General features: G+C 39.9%; 1 protein-coding gene across 1 annotated transcript in view; it reads right to left on the bottom strand.

Moving 5' to 3' along the window:
* The window catches only part of EGFR (epidermal growth factor receptor), a 181,316-nt gene that overhangs the window by 52,653 nt on the left and 106,822 nt on the right, over positions 1–21,841 (bottom strand). Inside the window, exons 2-8 of the mRNA XM_063129290.1 lie at positions 12,087–12,238; positions 10,888–11,065; positions 9,747–9,899; positions 8,611–8,679; positions 6,889–7,007; positions 2,256–2,397; positions 832–948 (exon numbers count right to left, since the gene is read on the bottom strand). Coding sequence (XP_062985360.1) covers positions 832–948; positions 2,256–2,397; positions 6,889–7,007; positions 8,611–8,679; positions 9,747–9,899; positions 10,888–11,065; positions 12,087–12,238 — 930 coding nt within the window. The remainder of the gene's footprint in view (positions 1–831; positions 949–2,255; positions 2,398–6,888; positions 7,008–8,610; positions 8,680–9,746; positions 9,900–10,887; positions 11,066–12,086; positions 12,239–21,841) is intronic.

Genomic DNA, 21,841 nt, shown 5'->3' with positions numbered 1-21,841 from the left:
TGTGAAATAGCTGGGCTATTTTAAAATCTGAAAATCTGAGAAATTGCCTCTAGGAAAACAGAAGAATATGTGGATATACACATGTTCACATATTAACACAGAACTTATTCAATCCTGAAAAAATGTGGAGGAAGAGAGGTAGTGAAAGACAGACTTGTGAAACACTTATCCAAACACTCATTGCTAATATATCGCACCTTTCAGTACTGACACTAATTTGTACTAAATTAGTTGAATTGTAACTATAGCCAAGAGCCATCTCTTCATCACTACTACTGCATATTACTATAGTACACTTTTAAAGGTTTTATATTATGTTGTATTTTAGGGTTTCAATTTTTGTGATCTGCCCAGAGAGCTTTGCCTATTGTGCAGTATAGAAATCTTATAAGCCTTGGATAGAGTTTGAGGGCTTTTCTGCAAGAGGTATTTATCACTTCCTTGTCATTCTCTCTTCACATTCTTTACAAGTTCTTTAGACGGTGTTATGACCCTCCAGTTTCACTTCTTTGTCTTAAGAGCACTTTCTGCAATGCAGTATTTAATTGTAAAAGTAAAAGAAAATGCTGTTCCACTTGTGTAACAGCACTATTCTACTATACCACAGTGGCACGTAGAGAATATGTAGCAGAAAAGCAGGAAAGGAAACACTCTTTGTGCAGTGCTGTGATCTCAATTCTGTTATGAAACCAAAACTAGACAGAGTGGATTAACAGATGATTAACAGCCTCGTGTAGAAAAGCTCACAGTCAAAACTGAAAGGTGCCATGTATTAGTGACAATCCTTTGGGTAAGAGTGCATTACACAAAGTGATTCTCTAGTTTTCATACCTTTGCTACATGGGCCATCACATTTTTTACACTTTCGAATGCCATTTTGCTCCACCTCAGTATAGTCTGGACCACATGACCGGACACATGAACCATGGTCTGTTACCACATAATTATCTGGAAAAGATAGGAAGGGAGAGAGAAAACAACAACAGGGGGAAAGGAGAGGTGTTTGCGTATTTAATTGACTGATCCAACTTGTCTTTTGAATAAAAAACAACAATGTACAAAAAAGATAGTCAAATGTACAGCAGCAGCAGCAACAACAAAAACCGTAGGAAAAACACCACTATAAACTAATCAAGATGAGTAGTGTATAAAAACAGCATCAGCAAACCTATATTTAGAAATCTATAATAAGTTAAAAAAGAAAAGAAAAAAGAATTCTGCACCTCTAAACGGAAAAACACAAAAAAGAGCCTCCCCAGATTACTAGAGAAGGAAGTGAAACTCTTATAGCAGTTGGTTCTCCCTACATTTTCTGCAGTGTATTATGAAATAACAAAAACACATCACTACACCTTTTTCATACCAGGTAATTAATGTAAAAACATAGGGCGACCATATGAAAAGCAGGACAGGGCTCCTGTATCTTTAACAATTGTATTGAAAAGGGAATTTTAGCAGGTGTCATTTGTATATATGGGGAACCTGGTGAAATTCCCTCTTCATCACACCAGTTAAAGCTGCAGGTGCCCTGCCCTCTTTTAAATCTGGTCACAGGATAGCTGCAGTATAGCTCCTGCAGCTTGAACTGTTGTGATGAAGAGGAAATTTCACCAGGTGTGACATGCATACAAATAACACCTGCTGAAATTCCCTTTTCTATGCAACTGTTAAAGATACAGGAGCCCTGTCCTCCTTTTCATATGGTCACCCTAAAAAAACACAATTTCAGTGCTGCTTATTGCTTCCCTCTAGAACCAAACTTTGGATGGCCAAGGCAGGCACACTTTGTTTTCCTGAAATAAATGGGAGGAATATTGGAAGAAGAAAAACCCAGGAGGTTTAATGGGCCCCAGGTTTGCTAATTCTGCCATGTCCCTTCATCAGCAGTGATTTCATGACCCAATCTGACCAGATGGAAAGATACAGGAGGATTACTCTCCACAAAAGGAGGCTGATTACACAGTCACTCAGAGATACATTAGTCATTGCATTATTTGATTTCTTCCTCACACCATAGTACAGCCTTCCTTAACCTGGTGCCAAGAGACCACCAGGCTGAAGACTAGCATGCTCCAGTGTACATAGTGCTTGGGAATTACTACACTAGAATAAACAGCTGGGGGCACGAGAACATATCCATCAGACATAAGCCAGGAATTAATTTGAAGCATTGTGAGTAGAAGGCAGAAAGAAATTGACCCCCTTCCTCTTCCCAGACAAACTAGCATTGCTAAGTAATGTTTAAGCAGACTCACGTGGACAGTTCTTTACGCAGGTTGCTCCAAAGCTATATTTTCCAGCTGGGTTGTCTTCCACCTGATAGGTGATAGGATTATACGTATGCAATAATGGGCAAGCGTCCTTGCAAGTTGCATCGTCCCGAAACCTGCGACATGCCTGTCAAGCAATAAGGTAACAATAATGCAAAACCAAACTATTTTCTAACAAGAGAGGAAACAACAACTAGAGATCTGCTTAATAACCTTGTGCCTGCAAATGTCTTTGCTCCCTCTTCTGAATGTATATTTTAACTATAATTTTAAACTTATGTATAATACTTGTGTGGCAAGTGGGCTCCATCTTTTTATTGGAAATACTGTATTGATTGTATAATTCGATGGTCTTTCCCCCCCTTCCCCTCCCTTCTTTCACTGTAACTGTGACTAAAACCTACCTACACTGCTTGCCTAATATATATATATATAGAGAGAGAGAGAGAGAGAGAGAGATCTAAAGCAATTTAAGAAGTTAGAAACCAATCTTGAAAAGCATTCACTAAACCAATCCCAGTTAAAGGTTCCCATGTAATACAAGGGTAACAGTCTAAAGCCTAGATGGAGCCTGATCCTAAGGTTGGAATCTTAAGTTTACATGCTTGAAAGCATATTAGATGGAAATGAGCACATCTTACTTCCATGTAAAAATGGTAAGATCAGGCTCTCAACCTCAAGGCCAATGCTGAGTCACATGAATTCTTAAGTCAGAAGTAAGTATTCTCCGTGGTCACATGTAGAGCTCCATCACACCTGCACGCAGGGCCGGTGTCAAACTATTTTGCACCCTAGGTAAGGTGAGCTACTTGCACCCCGCCCAAAATTGCCAACTTTGATTCAGCTCTTCAAGAAGAATTTCTGAACTATTATATTTTCCTTTTTTTAATGTTTTTTTCTTAAAACAGCTAATTTGTATAAAACAGTGACTCTTAAAGGTCAGTACTGTGCCTCTCTGATGGCTGCCTAGTTGGCCTAATGGTAGCGCCAGCCCTGCCTGCACATTTGCCCTGGTTTACCCTCAAATTATCCGCCATCGTTTCCATAGTGTGTGAAAACCTGATCAACTTACACCTTTGCACTTTCACGTTTCATTCATCTTTACACCTCTCCTCTTGTGCGCACCAGCGTATCGCTGTTCTTCTGTTGAGATGCACATCACCCCCAGGATCTCCTCTGTACCTCCCCCTACAGTTCATTGGTTGGTGATAGTTTGACACTGCACCCTCCCTACATGGTTATTCCCTGTTGCCTAGGCTACGCCCATTCCCCTCACCCTGCCTGGAGGCTTTGGAGCATGAACATACTAAAGTCAGATGCAGGCTTACCTTTCAGTAAACACCATTGAACAGAGAGAGACTTACTTTTGAGTAAACAGAAGTAAGACCTCAGAAATAAGCATGGGATTGCAGAGCACTTCTTTCCAGTTTGCTGTTTTAAGACTTAAAAAAGAAAGCTTCTGAGTAACCACACTATTAAAAACCAGTTCTATATGTGTTTACTTAGAAGTAAGTCTCTCTCTGTTCAAGGAGGTTTACTCAAAGGGAAGCATGCATGGAATTTTAGTATGATGTAAATGAAGTTGAAATCAATGGGATTATTTTTGAGTAAGGGAACCAGCAGATCAGTAGTTTATGAATTTGAAGATGCACAGCTTCCCATGATTAAAGGAATGGAAGATTGATCCTTTGCACTAGTGAACTACCAGGAAAAGGGTTTAAGGGGGGAATTTAAAAAATCATAACCAATCTGATTCAAATTTGGCATGATCAAAGCCCTCCTAAAGAGCTATCACTATGCCAATTTTGATCTCTTTATCTTTAAAACGTATGCAGATGTAAGCATTTGTTTAATTTATATTTTAAAAATCCCTTAAAATCAAGGGATGATCCAATCTTATTCAAACTTGGCATGGCTAAAGTCCCCCTTGAGAGCTATCACTGTGCCAATTTTGATCTCTATCTTTAAAAATGAGGATGATGCATTTCCCACATATCTTTTAAGATGAAAATGCCTACTCAGGAGTAAGAATAGAGTTCAATGGGACCTCTTCTTGCTCCAGAGGGCCTGCTTATAACCCACATGCAAATTTAATCCATAGATTGATTAATCAACTAAAACTCCTATCAGCTGCCACTGGAAGTTGCATAGTGTCACACACTTCCAATAGTGTGTTGTTTTTATACTGTTGTTTTTATGTTTCTGATGGTTTTTTAAATTTTGTATAGTTTTTAATGTTTACCATTTTTAACTGTTGTAAACCTCCCAGAGAGCTTCGGCTATGGGGCGGTATATAAATGTAATAAATAAATAAATAGCACAAAAGGACGCAGGTGCATGGGCGTGCTTATTCACAGTTGCATTCTGTTCATTTCAATGGGCTCGAACCCCCCTCCGCTTTTGGATACTGAGTTCAGGGAAGCCGGGAAGATAGGGATGGCTTGCTTCATGAGAGGGGGAGCCTGGCTGTGATCCTGCGCGTGCTTACTTGGGAGTAAGCTGCACCAGAGCCTTGGTTTGAGGGTGACGTGCAGCCCCCTTTTATTGAAAAAGATTGGGGAGAAGGTGCGGGGGGTGGGTGGGCAGAAGATCCCTGGCTGGGTCATGCGCAAGGCGGGCTGCCTAAAGTGGGAGGAGCCTGTCTGGCAGCCCCCGCCCCAGTAGGGGTGCTTCTACTCCTAAGCAAGCGTGGCTCAGGCTGCAGCCCAACCCGAGCCACATTTACTTGGAAGTAAAGGGCAGTTAACTGCTAAGTCCGCATGAATCGCTGGAGGCTTTTGGGCTGTGAGAGGTAGAGAAAGAGATGCAGCAGGAGGAGGAGGGAGGGAAGCTATGCAGCCAGCCCAGTCCAGCTTAACACCTTGGTGGGGAAACAAGCCCAGAGAGCATGCCAGGTAGCCTCTCCCAACCTCCTAGGGAATGACGGTGAGAAACACCCTCCCTCAGTCCCCCTTCCTCTAAGATGTCACCAATGCATCCCCCTCTCACTTCCCCGCCCAAAGCAAGTCATGAAGCAAAGGTCAACGAATGAAAGTACAATAGACCATTCTTTCATTCACCCCAGAAGCCAGGAAGCAGGAGGAAAGGATTTGAATTTGAATTTAAAAACACCTGCTGGAGAAAAGGCACGTCCCTCTCTTTCATCATCAATACTGCCCCTTGAACACACGCCCACAGAACATTGGATTGAAAACGATGGATGAAAATACACGTTAAAGTTTGAGCGATGTGCTTTTGCACGGGTGGGGTGGAGAAACGCAATCACAGCAAGACATGGATGATGTCATCTGAGTCCTTTACATACAATGAACAGTGACAGTGAGCTATAACGCTGGTGTGATGGAGCCCGTAGTGTTAATTGTTTTTATTGCTTTTAAATTTTTTCCACTGGTTTTAATTTGTTAACAATACTTTTTTTTTTAGCTGTGTATATTTACGTTTACATTGTTCTGATTTTATCTGAATGCTGCCCTGAGATCCTAGTGATATAGGGTGGGATACAAATGTTTTAATAAAAATAAATAAAATAAAATAAGTATTATGCTATACATTGGACTCCTATAAAAACAACAACTGTGTGTTTGGTTTCTTTCACTGTAACATATAGTACAACTTACATGCTGACATCATAACTGTGATTGGGTTCATGTAGGGGGAAGAAGCCATTGTGGCTTCTTGCCTTCCCCCCGCACATGCCATGTGTGATCGCTATTTGCATAATTCCCAGCGCTGCAGCACAGGTTGGTGAGTTGTCCAAACCCGGCATCCAGCATGGCAGGGATGACTTCGTATCCGCCCTACAAGCCACAATATGCAGTAGAGGTTGTAGAATAGGTATAAAGATATCTATGGTGTTCATATGAAAAAGAGGATAGGGCTCCTGTACCTTTAACAGTTGTATAGAAAAGGGAATTTCAGCAGGTGCCATTTGTATGCATACAGCACCTGGTGAAATTTCCTCTTCATCACAACAGGAGCCTGCCCTCATTTGTATCTGAATTTTGTGAAAATCATGCACAAAGAGAATTGCATTCTAATTACATGAAGCAAGATCCATCATTCTAATATTTGTTGGCAATATTTGTTCTTTACTTAACTGGTGATACAGTATTGATATTCAGCCTTACTTGACAATTGTAGCAGATATTATATGCTGATTATCCAATATAACTTCCTTTGCTATCAGAAGCAATTATGCAGTGTCTATTAAAAGATTATGTAAATAACGAACAGCATAGTTTAGTACAGAATCCTCTAACAGTAGCCAGGATAACGGTATCTTTTAAAAAAATGTAGATCAATAAATATTCCATGACACTTCAAGTGTTTAATTAAAGCATGGAACATATGCATGAATAAATTGAGTTTAATGACAAGGAAAAATAACAGCATAGACGTTTATGGTTGTTTAGCAACCTTTTTGTGTGTTTTTTTGACCAACTTGTAGACAAGATAAAAATACACATGATTTGATTTTTGTAAATCTGTAACAAATGTAGTGGTTCCCCCCCATTGTTTTGCTCTGGAAATATTATAATAAATACTCAGCTTAATTGGATTTTAGATTGGCCTGTATAAAACTGGCTGAATTTTATTTAGGTTTCTGCAGCATTCTTACCAGGCAATCACTCTCTTTAGGGCCTGTGCATCCTGCTGCACACTGGGTATGACAACAGTCACTCGGCAACTGCCCCTTGCACCGGCCTGAACACTGTGCTGCACAGTCAACCTTCGTTACTGAAAGACAAAAATGCCGAAATGTTGTTGTTACAACCAAAGAATATGCATAGTAAGGAATGGTGTAATGTATATAGAGTGCTCAAAGCACACAACTACACAACATACATGCAGTGATAGACAGTAATAATCAATCCCATTTATTTACTAATATATAAAAAACTGATGCATAACACCTGCATGCTCATCAATGGCAAACTGATTGCCTAACAAAACTGTGCGTGAAAAGTACTCCTAATACAATAATTCTTTTTCAATAATAATTTCCAATGTATAATATACATAAACCACAATCACAGTTTTTGGACACAATACAGTGCTAGTAATGGCATCAGTATGGTACCTTTTTAGACATATATTTATAATTGGAAGTTATATTTATTATTTTCTAATTCTTATCATATTTATTATTTTCTAGTTCTTATCAGCGTTGTAGATTTTATTTATTGACAGGTCTCCGCAGTTTATTTTCTACAACGCTGATAAGAATTAGAAAATAATAAATATGATAAGAACTAGAAAAATAATAAATATAACTTCCTATTATAAATATATGTCTAAAAAGGTACCATACTGATGCCATTACTAGCACTGTATTGTGTCCAAAAACTGTGATTGTGGTTTATGTATATCATACATTGGAAATTATTATTGAAAAAATAATTATTGTATCAGGAGTACTTTTCACGCACATTTTTGTTAGGCAACTAGTTTGCCATTGATGACCATGCAGGTGTTATACATTAATTTTTGATATATTAGTAAATAAATGGGGTTGATTATAACTATCACTGCATGTATGTTGTGTAGTTGTGTGCTTTGAGCACTCTATATACATTAGATCATTCACACTACTGCCTTCTTTTGTTTGAATAGTAAGGAATGGTGGAAATGAAAAACATATTCGGAATAATTTAATTTCTCTGAACACTTTGAGGGGACGCACACAAGATGTCTCGATGATCCATCATTTTGTTAAATGAAATTTCTTTCTACAGGACTACACGGTCACAAAGTTACAGGGGGAACACGGTGAAATGTAGGCTATCTGGAGATTTTGAGGGGGGGAACCCCCAAAATAATGCTAGATCTATTGTGACAAAATTTCTCATAGGCTTTGAATCTGAAACCAGAATTTGTTTCGAAACCTGAATAAATGGGAATCGTGCAACTAACATCAGTGCTGACATACCCCTTATGCAGTTCATGTAGAAGTGGAGAGAATGCAGGAAGAGGTCTTGCAGCCAACAACTGATCTTTTCATGAAAGAGCTAACATTATTTCTGTACCAAGACCCATTGGTTGGGACTGAAGTGGGTTTGTCTATATATTAGAGTAGTGGAACTAAAAACTAGATGAATAACTATGATTCCTGCATTGAGCAGGGGGTTGGACTCGATGGCCTTGTAGGCCCCTTCCAACTCTGCTATTCTATGATTCTATCATACCAGATAAGATGTTGTAAGATGAATTGGTCTATTTGGTGTATAAGAACAGACATAACAGAGAATAATATGTCAAAATGAAAATATGGCTTGTTCAAATAGTCTATATTAAGTCATAAACACATTTTAATACAAAGAAAATTAACATATATACTTACGTATCTGGCAGTTCTCTAAGCCAGGACCCCAGCAATGCCCTCGTGTACAATTGGGATGGCACTGGGGGGCTAAGAAATGGAAAAACTTACATTTACAAAATACCTCTGAACATAATATATTGTTTCTATTACATTTTTATGGAGAAGATAAAGCGGGGGGAAACCACCCCCACCCCCAAGGGAATCATTGGATAGGCCCTGCCAGTTTTGAATTGTGGATCTTGCTTATTTAAGCTAACTGGGAAGCCCAGAAATAATAACTGCCAAATCTTTCATACTTTTCAGGGAACCTCAACAAATTAGTGATGTCAGGCAAGTTTGTAGCACGTAACTAGGCTGTGTAGGGCAGGTTTGGGGGACTAGTTTTGGGTGGGTGGGGGCTGGATGACCCTCCAGCACTTTGTGGGCCAAATGACATCAGGGGCTATGGCCACACCCGCTGACGTCACTTGGTCCTGATGCGCCAGGTGTATCGCCTTCAGCCAGGAAAGCACATAGCATGACACTTCCCCTCCCATTTGGGCAGTGGACTAAATAAAGGGAATCCCTACTGTTCTCTCTGATCTGGAAGATTGGATGGGAGTGGCAAGGTGGAGTGAGTCCTACCCTCTTTTGTATCTGGTCAGGAGGGAAGGGCTCCTGTTGTGATGAAGATGGGATTTCACCAGGTGCTGCATGCATACAAATGACACCTCCTGAAATTCCCTTTTCTATTCAGCTGTTAAAGATACAGGAGCGCTGTCATCTTTTCCATGTGGTCACCCTAGCTGGCTAGGGCTGATAGGAGTTGTAGGCTAAAACATCTGGAGGGCCAGAAGTAGCTCACCCCTGCTTTAGATGTACTGCTTAAGTAAATGTCTGAATTAGTCCTTCTTTTGTATACCAGGCAAATATTGTACAATATATACAAGCTGTAGCTTCAAACCAGGCAAGAACAATTAGTAACTTGGGTTGATCATATTTTTTAAAAAGTGCCTATGTATAATGCTCCTATAGTTATTATAAAGATACTAGAGATAAAGTCGTTGGGACTGCCCTAGTTTAAGAAACAGATTTGGGCTCCAATGGGCCTATAGCATTTCAATAGGCTTGTGGTGTAAATGTCATTAATTGTATATTATTCAGCACATACTTACAAGTTTTATTGTCCGGCTTTGGCAATGTCACTGTATGTTCAAACCGAATAAAAGGCATGGGATTAAGTTTATCAAAAATGTCATGCCACAGAACGTTATCCATGTTACGGAGATAAGGGTTATTCTTGAATTTTACTCCGCCTTTTAGAATTTCTGCCAAAAGAAGTTAGGACAAAGACGTTAAAAAATAACATGGTTTTCTAATTTTTTTTAAGGTGTGTGTGTGTGTGTGTGTGTGTGTGTAGGAGGGAATAAATCTTTTAATTGCTTATAATGAAATACTAATGAAATACAGCTATTGCATCATCCTACTGACAGTAAAACATTTCTGTCTAGAAAACATGGGTTCAAATTCCACTTCTACCTTAGTGTCACTATGTGTTGAAGCCACTGGCTTCCCTGTCCCAGTTTACCCTTCTGTAAAATGGGAGTAATACGTATTTACTTCTTAAGGCCTTTTTGATTAAAAAATGAAGGATACTCTCAGGATACTAAATAGAGTATGGCTTAAAGACTGAACCAAGAACTACCTGATTCAAATTTCTCTTCTGTCATTAACTTGTTGGGTATCTTTAAGCAAGCCTCTATCTTTCAGCTTGAGTACCATCATCTGCAATACAGGTATAACATTACTGGTTTAAGTTACAGTACTCTTGTAAGGTTTACAGAGCTAATGTCTGTGAAATGCTTTGAAGACTCTACAGCAGCCTTCCTCAACCTGGGGCGCTCCAGATGTGTTGGACTACAACTCCCAGAATGCCCCAGCCAGCTGGCTGGGGCATTCTGGGAGATGCAGTCCAACACATCTGGAGCGCCCCAGGTTGAGGAAGGCTGCTGTACAGTATTATGTATGTGCTAATGAACAATGGCAACAATGAACTGCAATAACAAATGCAACTACTGTTGTTGAAAAATTATAATCTTCATTTGACAATTCATGTATAGTAAGAAGTATGCTGTTTTGTTCATGTCTCAGCAATGAATTAATGGAAAGCTGAGTATTAAGTGTTGGGTCAATTACAAATGTTCAAGAAGGCTATGGACTATAGGCACATATTCTGCTAAAGAGTCAAGGATTTTTGACAAATAATGTAACCATATGCAATATTGTTTGCACCCTTCTCTCTCTCAAATATCTCACCTGTTAAATTTCTCATTTGCAGCTGTTCGAGTCCCCTCGTATCAACAAAGTTTATTAAAACTGCCAGTGCAGCATTTTCATGAAGGTTGTTTCCTCGGATTATCTGGAGATTCTCCAAAGGTATACTTCTCACTGTGTTCATTGCTATAAGCACATATCCACCAACCTCTTTTATGCTCTGGAAGGTTCACAACAGAAAGACAGAGAATATTAGACATGTTTCTTTTAGACTGAGGGAGGAAGTCTGAAAAGCTATTCATCTCTAAGGTTGCTCCCCACCCCTGCCTTTCCGGCTTTTTCTGAACTTGTGAGGAAGTGTTTCATTTCACACTGGGAGAGGCTACACCAGAGGGGTGGACAACCGATGATACCCTGCCAGCCTCCACCCACCCTTGCAAACGGCATACAGTGTTATGCATAAAATGAATGATCAGAAGGTACTTTGTTTAGCATGTCCTATAAAACCATTCTGTCCTATCTGATGCATGGTCCTCAACCCAGTCTCCGGTATTTCCATCATCTGTAGAGTATGATGCTAAGATGCTTTGCTGTAACGAAGCAGCTTCCTCCTAATTCTAATTAGACAGAAATTCAAGCTCAAAGCCTGGATTTATATTATTTCCAAAACATTTCATTCCAAACAAGAGTTGCTGCTGTCCACCCTTCACCAGCATTTGTGGAAAAATGTACTTCTGCCACCAATAACTTTGACTAAAGGATTCCAGAAGCTTTGTAGTCTGTTTAGAACAGATGGAAAATAGTGGGTTTGCTCAGACCCAGTATTTCCAGACCATCAATTCCTAGACCTACAATGTAAAGCAGGAGCTTGCTTGAAGTACAACGGTTCCCAACTGTTGCAATCTGTCTTTGATGGGCTTTAAAAAAGTTCTATGTATACGTCTGTAGTTATTCCTAGAGAGGTCCTTCCAATAGCCCAAGGACAATTGCTAGCCCCAAGAGCGAAAGAGGGATACAGACAAGCAGCACCTGTAACAATATGATGTAACAGAATGAGATTTTAGGAGGTGGGAGAAGAGGAACTGAGCCCGCTGTCAGCCCCTCTTTCCTCAACAAAGTGGCCCACCAGCAAAATTGGTTGCTGACTAAAGTGTACGTTACTGCTTTCAGAGGCTGCCACAACCATGCATCTTCCTTCTCATCTTCATCTGAGCCAAAGCAATATGACTCATCACACTAACCCTTAAGAAACTGAGATTGTAGTTGTGATCCATATAGGTGATCTCCAGATTACCAAGCACCACCTCACAGTCTTCATACATTCTCTTTAGGAGGTTGTAGTGTTCGTCCATAGTTGCAAGCTGTGTTATCTTGTTGTTGGTTCCTTGGCAAACTGCAGAGAAGAGAGTAAAAACAAATAGTAACACATGACACACTGCACAGAAATCAGGAAAAGCAGCGAGGAGTGAGCCCAATTGCATATCTGGATCCAGCCCAATAGGTGCAGAGTTCAACTACTGCATAGATATTTTGAGCACCCCCCCCAAAAAAAAAAGCCAATGCAAAGTATATGACTTGAAAACACCCCCTTCAGTTCAGGAACTTTTAACTAACTAGACAACAAAGTGACTTAGCTTGTCTCTAAATGATGATACTGTTGGTGCCTCCCTTGCAGATTGGGCAAGGGCAGTCCACAAACAGGGTGACAACACTGAGAGGATCCTCTTCCCCATTGCTACCTACTTAAGCCTTACCAAGTGGGGCACGTGGAGAAGGACCTCTGATGCAGATTTTACATTTGGTACAGTTTGGTACAGGAGATGACTCTTTAGGTCATAACGTGTTTAGGCCTTTAAAGGTTAAAAGCATCACCTTCAGTTGAGTCCAGAAATGCACTGGAAGCCAGTGTAGATATTTTAACTTTGCTATTCCTCTCTCCTCTTTAAACTATGATATACTGAATGACTCAAGTTCGTAAAGACTAAAGATTTTCTCAGCAAGCTTGAGGAGTTTGCACTCCTTCCAATATTGGCAAACCAAAATTGTGGGATCCAAGCTAGGGCTTCTCTCCAACCCTTGTGATTTAAATCTGCCAGGGTTTATACACCAATAACCAACATAAAATTCAGGATGCCTCAAATGTATGAGTATTGGCTGGGAACCCAGAAGTATTTCAAAAGGCCTAATTATGCATTTTCAGTAGGGAAAGAATAATAGCTCCCACATAGAGAACAATTAAGGTTATACAGGCTTATGGTTGAGCAATGGGGAAAAATTAGTGTGTGTCTTACAGTCTATTGTTACCCACAAACAATTAATGCAGCTATTTTTAACTTATTAAAGAAGAATAACACTTAAAGTTCATCTACGTGAAATGTAATTTGTATATGGCCTCTAATTCTTCAAGGCACTTATTCTAGAAAAAAGGAAAAGAAAAAAAAACCAATTCCTCCAGTCATGTCTAGGATATAGATAGATAGATAGATAGATAGATAGATAGATAGATAGATAAATTTAAAACAGTGTTAAATACTATGCCCTCAACAATAGCAGGACAAAACTGCATATAACCACACTCTAGTGCCCTGCTCCAAGGGTTAGAAGATCTGGTCTCCCCCATGACTTGGGAGGCAGCAAGTATTTGCAGAATTGTTGGTAAGATGCAAAGTGAGAATCTAATTGCTTGCCTAAGCAACAAGTTGCCCAGACTGAGCAAGTGCAGATGATCACGGTGTTTTATAGTAAGCAGTGGCACAGAATCAGCCACAATAGAATCACCTCTATGCCATTGAAAATCCCTTAGGACTTTGAGGATCAGTACCTGACATGCGTCAGGTTTGAGCTTCTGAAACATTAGTACTCTATTGCACTGAAAGAGGCCATGATTCAATGATGAACCAGAGGAAACTTGCAGAAAAAAGTAGTATGCATGTATGTGCATGCATGCACATGACCACACACACACTTCTGCCAAGTCCACAAATTCCTCATTATGTTTGGGTGACTAACAGGTGGCAGCTAAACTATGGAATTCACTGCCAGAAGACCTGGTGATAGCCATCAACCTTAGACAGCTTTAAAAGTAGACTAGACAAATTCATGGAGGAGAAGCCTATCAATGGCTACTTGTCATTATGACTATATACTACCTCCAGGATATGAACACCAGTTTCTTGGGAACAACAGTGGGAGGTGGCTATTGTGTCCAGCTTGTGGACTTCCCAGAGGCATCTGGTTGGCTATTGTGGGAAACAGGATATTGGACTAGTTGGAATTTTGGCCTGATCCAGCAGACCTCTTTTTATTCTCTTATTTTTTTTAAACTTGAAAGAATACCTCAAGCAAAACTAACCAACTTTTCCTTCTAGACTGCAAGTCAGAGGCTACATGTAGATGTGTATGCTATTTATCATTCTTATTTCACTTTCAGTATGCAGAACACTTTACAATCTTTACCTAAGGCCAGAATGTTTACCTAAGTTAATTTGTTCAAATGTGCTCAAGTTCATTTGCTCAAATATGCTCACATGCAGCCTTGAACTGACTAGGAACAAACTTACTGAGAAAATAACAAAAAGTTTTTGATGTTTCTTTTTGTGATGATAAACAAGGCCATAAAGATGTTCTCTGACATGGGTTCATGGGGAATTGGGGAATTTCTCTTAACAGAAATGAACACTTGCCTTCCTTGCTGGTGCTGGATGGAAGGCGGTATAAAAAATGAGAGAACAAAGGAAAAGTTCCATGAGATAGCACTAACCCACTAGGGTGACCATATTTAGGAAACCAAAAAAGAGGACATCTAGTGTGTGTGTGGGGACTCAGCCTTCTGAGTCCTGCAAAAAGTACATTATTCCCCCACCACCTTAAAGAACCCGATTGGAGTGGAGGAGGGGAAAGGATTTCATTCTGCACCACCACCATCCACTCCAATTGGGGCCTTTTCTATAATGTCCACGAATGACCCACTTTACCCTTTAAGACCTCAATTGGAGCTCGGGGTGGGGGAATGATGTGCCTCAAGAAAGCATGTCATTCCCTCCTACCATGCTAATGGCAGCCTTAAAGAGGAAGGTGTGTCATTCCAGGACATTATTGAAAATTATAGAAAATCCCCCCTGACACCATGGAAAGAACAAAAACCAGGACAAATCCGGGGAAATCCTGACAGTTGGTCACCCTATAACCCACAGAGGAAGTGTATATAACAGCCAGCTTTCTAGTATGGAGAAAGGCTCCAATTAATTTGTGCACAATCACCTCCAAGTGCTTTGTTTACACCACCAGTTACTGTGAAAGAACAAATCTTTAACCTCCATTCTCAAGAGATAACAGGGGTGCTGCCTGGTGTAACAGACCAAAAGGCCATTTAGTCCAATTATCTGTTTCCCACAGCACCCAGTGAAATGCCACTGGAATCTCCCAAGCAGGACAGGTAGATGTTCTTAATATTTGGTATTCAGTAGTATTCTGCCTTTCTACCTCCATTTAGGTATTATGGCCAGCGGCTGTTGATTAGAACTATCATCCATGCATGTGTGCAATTATTTTGTAAAAGGATCTAAGCTAGTGGCAATCACTAACTCTAATGGCAAGTTTCGCAAGTTTCCATATGTGCTAAATGTAGAATTATATTTTTTCAGTCCAGAACCTGCTGTCAAGTAGCTTCGCTGGTTGACCCCAAGTTCTAGTACAATAAAAAAGGAATAAAAATGTCCCTATTGATTAATATTAAAAGACACACCCTCCTTCACTCCCTGGGCAACAAGGCTGCAAAAAGATTTGGACTGGTGGCCGCAGTAATACAGAGCAGCAAAGGACTTACAGTATGATGTGCCACATTAATCTGTACACATGCAAGCATTCCATTTAGCAAGGGCGGGGAAGAGCCCGCTTACTGTTATGAATAATTAAATTACTCTGTGCATAAAATCAGTGAGCTGGACAGAAACATAGATTTTCCCAAGGAATAATTGTTAGAATTATTTATGCAGACTGAACATGGTGTTTTACAGACTTTCATAAGCAAAAAACAGACATGTCACTGTCCCATAGTAGCTTACAATCTAAAATCACATATGATCTGGAAACACTATGTTTACATGTCCCCTCCCTTGATTTCCTGAAATAAAAATGCTGCTGATGGGTGCTTGTGCACCTTATAACCTCTCACTATGTAAAACAGCCAATGGTTATGCAACTTTTTAATAACTTTAAAATCAACAATACATCCTGACTAGAAAGAGCAATAAAGAAATTAGATCAGAGTATGTGAACAACAACAGGGCTTGGCTCCTTGTACTAACAGAAAGATATATGTTACTTCAAGCTTACTAGCTCACACAGTCACATCTGTTTAGCACATGGAATCTCAGAAATAATTTTGTGTCAAATTTCTCTTCTTAAGGAAAATATTTTAACAGGTTCTCAGTTCCCTAAACTTAAAATATACACTGCATTAGCTTAAATCTGGGCCCACAAGGGATAGTTAGCCAATAGCCTTTACCAATTTTTCATGTGTATAATCTACTTAAACCATTTCTAATTACATGTAAAAGCAGCAGAAGCTGATCTGAAATCACCAGGATAATTTTTCAGTGACTGTTACTGGTTTTGAATTATGGCATGGGAGATATGTACATGCCCATCTGGCCACCCCAATGATAAAATCCTTTAAAAATTAAACAGGGATACTGCAGTGAGCAGCATCAGTTCAAGTATGCTGTCACCTGCCCTGGTGCTGACACCAGGCCTGCTTGATCATGCCCCTTTCTGGGACCCCTGGGCTGCAGCACCCTGGACTTTGGTTCCAAGTTCCAGCACTAGCTACACCATCATATTTACCTAAGTTGTATACAGTCACTCCATTCCATGGGTGGAAACAGGAAACTAACATATATTGATGTATTATCTCTTTTGGCTTCCTAAGAGCAGACTTGTTCTGAGTGTCAAAAGGATAGCAGTGAGATCATGAAATAATTCTTGGATGTCCAATTCAATTATCCTGAGTCCACGTTTTGTAGTAGTTCTAGGGTGCCAGAATCTCTAGTGTAATTACAGCTTAAACTCTCCACAGGTGGTGGTGGTTATTATTATTATTATTATTATTATTATTATTATTATTATTATTATTATATTTATTTGTATCCCGCCTTTTGCCCAATGCTGGGCCTCAAGGTGGCCTTACAAAGTTTAAAATATACATGGGTGGGGGAAAAACAAAACCATAAACATTTAAAATACACAACAAAATTATAAGACATTAACATAGATGGAGGGCCAGACTATTCTCCAAAGGCCTGCTGGAACAAAAAAGTTTTAGCCTGCTTCCGAAAGCCCATCAAGGAGGGAGCCAACCTAGCTTCCCCGGGAAGAGAGTTCCAGAGCACCGGAGCAGCCACCGAGAAGGCCCTCTCCCACGTTCCCACCAAGCGTGCCTGTGAAGAAGGTGGGACTGAAAGAAGGGCCTCTCCAGAAGATCTCAAAGCACGGGCAGGCTCATAAAGGAGAATACGTTCTTTCAAATAACCTGGACCCGAACCATATAGGGCTTTATAGGTCATAACCAGCACTTTGAATTGTGCCCGGAAACAGACTGGAAGCCAGTGGAGCTGTTTTAACAGGGGAGTTGTGTGCTCCCTGTAACCAGCCCCGGTCAACAATCTGGCTGCAGCTCTTTGAACCAGCTGGAGTTTCCGAACACTCTTCAAAGGCAGCCCCACGTAGAGCGCGTTACAGTAATCCAATCGAGATGTAATTAAGGCATTATCTTTACTTCTTTTAATATATCCTTTTCTACAACAAAACTGTGTTTTTCCCCAAGTAAATGTGCTTAGCAGAAGGAAGCACAGCAAATTCCATTTTATTCCATGATGTAAGAGAGAAACCAGTTTCATATCTATATAGGACTACAGAAACTCAATGTTCAAGCAATGCTGCAGACTCCTAAGCACTTGATTTAAGTTCTGTCGTTAACTATATACATTTGATGCTATATGCATACAAAATTAAAATACCTAACATAACCATCCTCCAAGTTAAATAAAAACCCTCCCAAAATTCCTCACATAGGGTAAAGAAAGCTGCTCCCTCCCCAATCTTTCAGACAAACATTCCTCGGGTAGTCCCATCCCTAAGAACAAATTGCCACTTTGCTTAAAAGTTTTCCAAGAGCCTCTCCACATAGACACACAATTCATCCTGACTTCATTCTTCTCTCTGAATTATTATTACCTTTGTTCTTGAGTATGTTCAATGTGTACTGTTCTGCAGGGATGGGCAGAAGTTAGATCTGGTTCTACTGGTATATGTTTGGGTGATTTATAGTGGTCAGCAAGGATTTCTGACTCTTAACTGTTTAACAGTAACAGCAACTAAGTGACCCCCCACTCCACCCCATCCTAAAGTATACAATTGACACAAAGAAATCTTTGGGGGGGCGTAACCAGGGCAGGATCTATACTACTGCTTTAAAATGGCCCAGGAGTGGATTTTTATATGGAAGGACTGCAAGCTCCATTCACTTCTAGTATTCAGACAAATTCCTGGGCTCAGAATTCTTCAGTTGCACCAGCTGTAATTGTTGGATCTTGGAGTGCAAGTAAAAAACAAAGTAGATTCTGCAAGCCTGAAGTCTGCCCACAACACGGTACAGAATATACTACTTCAGAGCAGTCAGAAGAACGTATATGCCTAGGGTTTAGCACTAGCCCGTGATCCCAGCAGAGGATAACTAGGCAGATGCTACTGTGGGAATGCAGAAGAGAAGGGAGGAGATTCTGTCATTATTTGTCAGCCATAAGAATGAAGACAGGCTGCCAGGCACAGGAACTCCAGTGTCCATGCCAGGGCGTTGAGTCATTTAATATTTTTTGCCTAAGGTGCTAAAATATTTGAGATTAACTCTGCATTTTCTCAATGTAGTGCCATTCTGCCATACAAGATAATGCCATCTGTGTCTGTTCATTTGTCTTCCCATCATCGCCACAGCAACAGGACCATGGAATCTAGATACCTGAAATTTGGCATGCATACTAAGGGGACCCTAAGGGTGTGTAACTTGGGTTATTTTGTTTTAAAAAAGACATTAATTTTAATGTGTACAGAAGGTTGAAGCCTGTAGTAACATCTTTACCCATAAGGAGAAGACTTCCTTTATGAGGACATAGCTTTGCAGTCCATACCATTTGAAGCCAGGAGAGATTAGTAGGTTTGAGGACAGGATAGTTATTTATACCCACTCCACAGGGGAATGGAATGAACCAACCACTCCTTTAAAGGTGTGCACCTGACAGGGCTCTGGACAAGCAGTGCTGGTGGGCATTGTTTCACTCAGAAGGGGTTGCGCACAACGTGTCCAACACTTGACAGCTGTATGGGTTTGCTTGAAAGCTTTGCTGTATCAAATTAGAGCTATTTAAACCTGTGCAGAGCTGGGTCCATTCAGCAGAATTAGTGTATAATTTCCAATTCACAGAGTTGAAAGTATACAAGTAATTCCATTGCTGCATTTTCCCCGTTTGGCAGAAGGCATCTTGAATCAAACATATAAAACATATTTTACTTGTACAGCAGTTTTTATGTGGCTACAATCTGATCCAATGCTGCTTCTGCCTAATTTATTCTGTTAGTGCTGACTAAACAAAAAAAATTTGCATGGATTTAAATTAGCATATAATCTACACAGAGCGATCTTGAAGTCAAACACTTCAAGTATACTTGTATTTCATTATATATAAATTATTTTGTAAGCCACTTTGGGTGCCATTGGACAAGAAAGCACCATAGATATTTTAACAATAAGTGCACACGATATTTTTTAAAAAGACAGAAGCATCCATGGAATTAGATCACTAACGTACAAGTTGTAATCTTATATTAAGGAAACAGTTTTTCTCTGTTTTACAAATTATGCAACCAATTTCATATCTTGGTGTAAAATGACTAAATTTAGTCCAGTTTACACTAAGACTAAATAAAGATGTTTGGGAACTGGGGAAGCAAATTGTACCAAGCAAGGTAATTGGAATATATGCTGCTAGCTCTTACAGGTACTTCAGTTAAATGAAGCATCTACTGTAGTCAAACATTAACATGTTTTATAATATTAATTTACAATTTTCTTGTTACTGTTCTGTAAAGTTATTTAGATTCAGATCCAACCATATATGTTGATATCTATTTATTTCAAAGGTATCATTAGCAGCATTTGGCTCTTTAGAAAACCGCTTAGCTTAAAAAGAGAAGAGGGAGTGGGGTGCCGTCATGTAACCTCACTCTCCATCACGCATGTTACATAGCATACCCCACCCCACCCATACAGCACAAATATCTGCAGGGACAGGTGCTATGTCCATACAGCTGTATGTGCATAGGCTTGGAAACTTGAGCTATTGCGGTTTCAAATCACATGGAAGCCCTCACACACATAGCTATATGCACCTAGGCGTGCTCTCTTCAAACATATGTGCTGTATGCATGTATGCCAGGAGGGCTGACTATGAAAACACATGCAACATTGGGGCCACGCCATGTAGTCCCACTTCCTGCTCATATCCCTCCCTCCCTCCTCGCCCTGCCACAATCCATGGCTACTACTCTGTCAACTTGGGTCAATCTCCTTTTTACTCAATTTTTCACACATATTTTCAGGTTGGCATTGTTTCATTACACAACATAAATTAAAATTTAATCCAACTTCCTTTTGGACCTTGAAATCATGCAAATAAATATGGGTGCTATAGCCAATAGGGGGAAAAATGCTGGTAAATGAGTTATCTTCAAACTGAACTCATGCTAACTAAAAAGGCTTTGATAAAAAAAAATTAATACTGCCCAAAGGGAAATCTGGTTCATAATTTGAAATGTTTATATGGCATCAGGATGTATTTCAGATCATGATTCCCAAGCCCCAAACCCCTTGTACGCCCCTGATAAAGTCTTGCAGTCAGGTCCCTGTTACCTCATTAAAAACAGTATTGTAAAACTTGAGAATTGGATATTTATGCCAAATATATTTCTACATTTAACAATATATTTCTAGGGAGTATTTCAATGCAGGCAACAGATATTTTATTCCATTCCACACACACCTCACTGCCAATAAAAAATTAGTACCAGCTATTAACTTGGCAATGTGGAAATACAATACATGTATTTCAAGAGGCAGCTGGACAACCATCTGTCAGGGATGCTTTAGGGTGGATTCCTGCATTGAGCAGGGGGTTGGACTCGATGGCCTTGTAGGCCCCTTCCAACTCTGCTATTCTATGATTCTATGATTCTATGATTTTCTGCCAGCATTGGGTTGGATCCAGAGTTAGAGTAGACCCACTGAAATCAAAAGGACTTAGGTTAGTCATGGCTAATTTAAGTCCCATGGATTTCAATGGGTCTACTTGAAGTATGACTAATTCTGGATTTAACCCACTATCTTATGTTTGAAGTATCGCTTATGTGAAAAGATTCAAATCAGGAAAAAAGTCTTTGGTCATCATTCACTATCCTACAGATATCAGTGCTACTGCGATATAACTGCATCAGTAGAATCATAGAATAGTAGGGTTGGAAGGGGCCTATAAGGCCATCGAGTCCAATCCCCTGCTCACTGCAGGAACACAGTATTTAAGAGAGCCTGTTAGTTAAATGAAATATATTAATTGGAGTGCATGGAACAATGCAGCTTTTAAAATGTTTGCTACAAATGCTCTTGTCTATCTTCACTTCTCCCATAGTTCAACAAAGATATGTGTAACCAGGCTAAAGCAAATACTATATGGCTAGAACTGAGAAATCAGTCTATGAGGAGTGGGCCATAAGGTCAGGAGGCTGGGATGACTGATGGTAACGATCAAAGACATCATTTCATCTTGTTTCCTATTTCTCTTAATTTCCCGTTGAAAACACAAGAGAATTTTCAAATGAACAGAACTATTCATACTTCAACAAATACAGCACTTTCATGCCCATTTCTCCATGTGATTTACACACAAATAAT

Source organism: Elgaria multicarinata, chromosome 1, assembly GCF_023053635.1.
Source record: "Elgaria multicarinata webbii isolate HBS135686 ecotype San Diego chromosome 1, rElgMul1.1.pri, whole genome shotgun sequence".
In the NCBI taxonomy this organism is placed as follows: Eukaryota; Metazoa; Chordata; class Lepidosauria; order Squamata; family Anguidae; genus Elgaria; species Elgaria multicarinata.
Note: the sequence above shows the minus strand (reverse complement) of the source record. Positions and strands in the feature narration are given on the sequence as shown.